The sequence below is a fragment of the Cynoglossus semilaevis genome, unplaced genomic scaffold (assembly GCF_000523025.1).
Source record: "Cynoglossus semilaevis isolate Cse_v1.0 unplaced genomic scaffold, Cse_v1.0 scaffold1033, whole genome shotgun sequence".
Taxonomy (NCBI): domain Eukaryota; kingdom Metazoa; phylum Chordata; class Actinopteri; order Pleuronectiformes; family Cynoglossidae; genus Cynoglossus; species Cynoglossus semilaevis.
The window spans coordinates 895,183-899,877 of record NW_007585109.1 but is presented as its reverse complement, the minus strand read 5'-3'; the positions used below and the strand labels follow the sequence as shown (position 1 = coordinate 899,877).

The 4,695-nt window shown below is 39.1% G+C and overlaps 1 protein-coding gene across 2 annotated transcripts in view; it reads right to left on the bottom strand.

The window, feature by feature from the left end:
• The window catches only part of LOC103398389 (protein kinase C-binding protein NELL1), a 194,480-nt gene that overhangs the window by 88,860 nt on the left and 100,925 nt on the right, over positions 1 to 4,695 (bottom strand). For both annotated transcript variants that reach the window (XM_008336989.3, XM_017030667.2), the window contains 2 exons: positions 3,339 to 3,438; positions 1,484 to 1,612 (listed from right to left, as the gene is read on the bottom strand). In XM_008336989.3, the coding sequence (XP_008335211.1) occupies positions 1,484 to 1,612; positions 3,339 to 3,438 (229 nt within the window). The remainder of the gene's footprint in view (positions 1 to 1,483; positions 1,613 to 3,338; positions 3,439 to 4,695) is intronic.

Genomic DNA, 4,695 nt, shown 5'->3' with positions numbered 1-4,695 from the left:
CCTCTGCTGATTACAAGAATAATCACATATCCATTCTTCCCTGCGTTAAAACATTCATGAGGACATAATAATCACATTACGAGCTTAGAGACAGAGCCAGACATGATCGGCAACAGAACAATTTAATTTGCAGTGCCGCAAACTGACTGTTCGGATATCAGTGACATCCCATCTGACTGTGGAGATTTGTTTATTGATCCAATAAAATAATAAAAACATGTAATTCCCCCAATCTGCTCAGTGAGGCGTTCTCCCAAAGCGAGTTTGGGATGAGAGTACAGTAAGAATGAGGCCGTGTCAAACAACGACGCACTTTACACCAGGATTACAGCTAATCCAGTCACAATAGAGACTTTAAGATGCTCTAAAGGAGCAAATCCCAAATGTGGATTTTGTTAACTTTGGTTCTACATTTTAAACAGTAGACAAAACAACTGGCAGCAACACTGGGTGAATGTCTTTGTTACTGCACATCAAACACAAGCACACGGACAAGTCGTACATTTTCAGTATTTTTCATCTGACCTAATGAAGGGTGCAGTGAACGCCAGGCAAATCCTTCACTCTGCAGAACAGCCACTCTCCAGCCTCTTCATCAAATGAGGTCATTAGCTCAATCACAAGTCCCAGCTACATATAAACAGTAGTCGAGAGCAAATCCAGCAGGCAGAAAACGTTTAAATCAATCTTATTCACATCAACAGTATACAGCTCTACAGCTTTATTAATGCTGAGAGATTTGTACAAAGAACAGACTCTTCAATTAATTAATCATATTTATATGTGATTATTATTTTATATATGAATATACTATGTATTAAAATTGTAAAAGAAAAAATGACTGGATCTATATACACAGATATGTTACAATAATCTTCATATAATGACGGTGTTCCTCTTTTCTTTAGCTGATTTTTTTAATGCTATGTTAGATTCCGCTCCTATTTTAAACCCATCTGACCCTCAGTGGTCACACTCACAGACTGTTAGTGCCTCACATCTACAGCCAATTGTCTTTTCCATCTGAAATCACTGTAGCTTCTGCAGGACCTCTTTGTAGATGGAAAGATAGAACTTTATTAATCCCTCGGGAATTCCCTTCCAGAAATTAAGGATATTTCTCAACACTTTCACTAAAAGCGTGAAATCTTTCTTTTTTTTCTGGCTTGAAGCAAAACTGCTGCTCTCTCATCTGAATCTCTATTCTTCTCCTTCCTTCACAACCTTTTTATGATGTCTCTATTTTGTAGATGATTGGCCAGTGATGCTGCATCTCTGCAGAGCACCACTGATTTTTTTTTTATATATTGATAATGTATAACCCTAACCCTAACCCTCTCTCATTCACTTTTCTTTTTTTTTTCCAAAGTCCAACAATAAATTAAAGCCTAAAATAATATTATTAATTTTCTTTTTTCAGTGTAGGCTCGTAAATGTCCCATGTGCTTTGTCTCAGACTGAGATGCAGAAATCTTGGTCCTACCTTCACAGTAAGTCGAGTCCCCATGGATGGAGGCGTAGCCGCTCTTGCATTCACACTCTGCTTTAGTATTCCTGTTTTTACACTCAGAGTTTTCCCCACAAATGAGTCCCTCAGCACAGAAGTCATAACCTGAAACAAAGAAGCCTTAATTTACTTTGGTCCTAAAATTTGCTCTTTGCGAATGCAGACAAAAATCGTGTACAGATCCTCAGAAGCAAACACATAAACACGCACTGAAAAAACAACAACATCCAAACGAGCAAATATACCAATGCGTAACCTTGTTCCTGTCAAACGGCTGTGCGAATGACAACGCACCTGATTTATCGTGTTGAGGGCTGCAGTGGATTTGCTGCAGTAACATATACATTTATTTTCATTTCATATACGCACACTGACACACACACACACATACTCTCACACACAGGCCCAAAACATGCTGATCGTGTGTCAACCTGGTGGTAGATGTCATCAATCCTGAACACAGTAACAAAGTCAACAGTCCGTTATTTTGTGTTTGAATGCACTGACTTTAAAGAAACGTTCCAAGGGCAAAGTGCACCTTGAGCAAATGTGCGTGACTGTATTATCAACTGACAGAAACCGTCTTTTTGTTTGAACAAGATGTGTGTACGCTTTGATGATACTGACTCTACCTACATATTTCATGAAAATATATTTAATCAGTGGTAGGCTCTGTTGAATTGTAATAGAATAAAAACAATGTGCATGAATTTTGGTCAAATTGATAAACCTGTCTACTGTGTTCTATACAGTTCTGAAATTTCAAAAAAAAATTCAACCCATTAAAAAATATCAGTCAGATTAGGTTAAAAGAAATTATGTTTAAAAGAAAATAGGTTTATGGTAGAGGTAAATAGTTAAAAAATGAAGGAGAAGAGAACAGACAGACAGACAGAGACATGTCCGTCTCCTGCTCTGCTCTGAGCTGATGTCCCTCATCACGTCGCTGTAATGAGTGACAGACTGGCTGCATATGGAAACTCAGTGAGGATTGATGAGGATGGAGATGTGTATTCATCCTTTTTTTATCTTCGTCAAGAGCAACATTACAGTAGCTGATAAGACATGCTAAGAGAGTATAGCATGTACTTAGTGTGTAGTGTGTAAAACTGTGACATTCTGAATGTCAGGATCCTTACTCTGAAAAGACATTTTTTAAGTTCATCTTATTTCCTGCCATCCTTTTTACCTTAGTCTGATCTTTTTTATTTCCCCCCTTTCTCTTAATAGACATAAATCTATTGAATATGCCTTTAATTCTGAACATCTCTACCTCTCACGTCCTTCCTACTTCATTACATGCAAAAACCTGTCTATTTTAGATGGCACTCTACAGCCGTTAATCGGTCTACAGTCTTTTGTTCCTGTCCAACCCTTCACACAGGTACAAACCCATTTTCCTTGTTTCATTTTACTTTAATAATTTTCTCTGAATGTGGTCATCAAAGTGAAAATGCTAAATCAGTACCATAGGTACTGTGTTTTTCGTAATGGCTCCACTGCTGTCGGCCCCTTATATTTTGTTTATTAACTGTATTTACTAAATTACTGATGACTATTTACCCACAGCACCACACTGCCAAAGCAGTGGGGTTCGGGCAAATTGGCATAGGAGCAGACAGACCAATCTGCTTTTTTAGGCATCGCAGCCAAGAAGCATTTATTCTAGTTGGAAAAGAAGAGAGAGCATTTGTGGTGAAATCAAATAGCAGGCGCTCACTTTCAATCAGGATTTGCTAGGCGGCCAAAGGTGTTTGGTTCATGTACTTCCACGGCCAAATACAGAGTGATGTGTACTACTGCAGTGACTGAATTAAGAAGTGAGACGTACCTCTACAGACGTTGCAGCATCTGCCCTCAGGTAAGATCTGCTCACTGACTGTGCAGTTGATCTCCGGGCAGGTTTCTGTAATTTTCTCCATCAGGCCGTTCTGTGTGGAGACAAAAGAGAGTGCAGATATGGAGTCATTCTCAGGGTGTGTCATGATAAGTATATGACAATTGTTTTGTAATGGGAAAATAAAGAAAAAATCAGAAATAGGATAGAGATCAGAAGTTAAGAGATAACACAGTTCCCTGTCTGGGTCAGGTGTGGAGTTACTGCTTCAAAGTGGAGGCCTTTTTGGGTCACCAGTGAGAGGGAATTGCAGTAGGAGATAGACAGATTGATCGGGGCAATTTTTGACTCTATCATCTCTCACACTAACAGATATTCTCATGTTTTGTAGCCATGATGGAAAGAATGAGGTCAGAAATAAAAGCTGCCAAAATGAGTTTCCACCACAGGGTGGTTTGGGTGCTACAGCTCCATGATGAGGTGTAGCCGGCATGCAGTATGAGTCTAGGATGAACCTTGATCTAGACCTAGAATAGAGACCACATCCCTTGGCTGGTTGTGGGAGTGCAGAGAGAGGTTGGTGAGAACAACACAGCAGAAGATCACCTGACTTCTCTGTTGACTTTCAAAACACATACAAAAAAAAAAAAGGAATGGGAGGCCAAACTGGGCCTTGTTACCAGGAACGGACTTCATATTTTGGAGGTGCATTCAGGTCAATGAAAAATGCATGGAAAAGTATTTGCACAGTGGACATAAATATGGAAGTAGCTGCACTGGGCTGTGCATGCACATACAAAACAAAATACAAATGAACCAATGGAACGTTATCCCTCAAAGACACTGTCTGCTAATGCTAGCACACAGGCTAAGTCTAGTTAAAACATCCTGCTGCTGACAAAACACATTTAGATTTGTCTGCATGGCCTTTTTATTAAATCATTTATGAATAAAGGCAAGTCTTTTCCAAATTAATGAAAAATAGAGACTTAATAAGCATTTGATGAGCGCCACTACCTATCATTAATCATGACAAAAGATTATTTGTGGAAAATTAGTTTCTGCCTATTAGTATTGCCACAGGTCTTTATGGGTTTATTATCGTCATGAATTAGTAGATTAAAAAATGATAAAATCTTCAGCCCTTTTTTAGAGAATTAAAAAAAGCTGTGAACAGTGAGCACGTGGAAAAGGGAGGACAGAGCAGAAGCAGCAGTGGTGAGGACATGGTTGCTGTGAGAGTGAAAGTCAGTAGTAATGAGCAGCAGGAAGACAGTGGCAGTGCATGTGGTGGCAGCGAGGCAGGATGTGGGTAGAATGAGTCCGGCAAGAAAATAAAAAAGAATAGAAA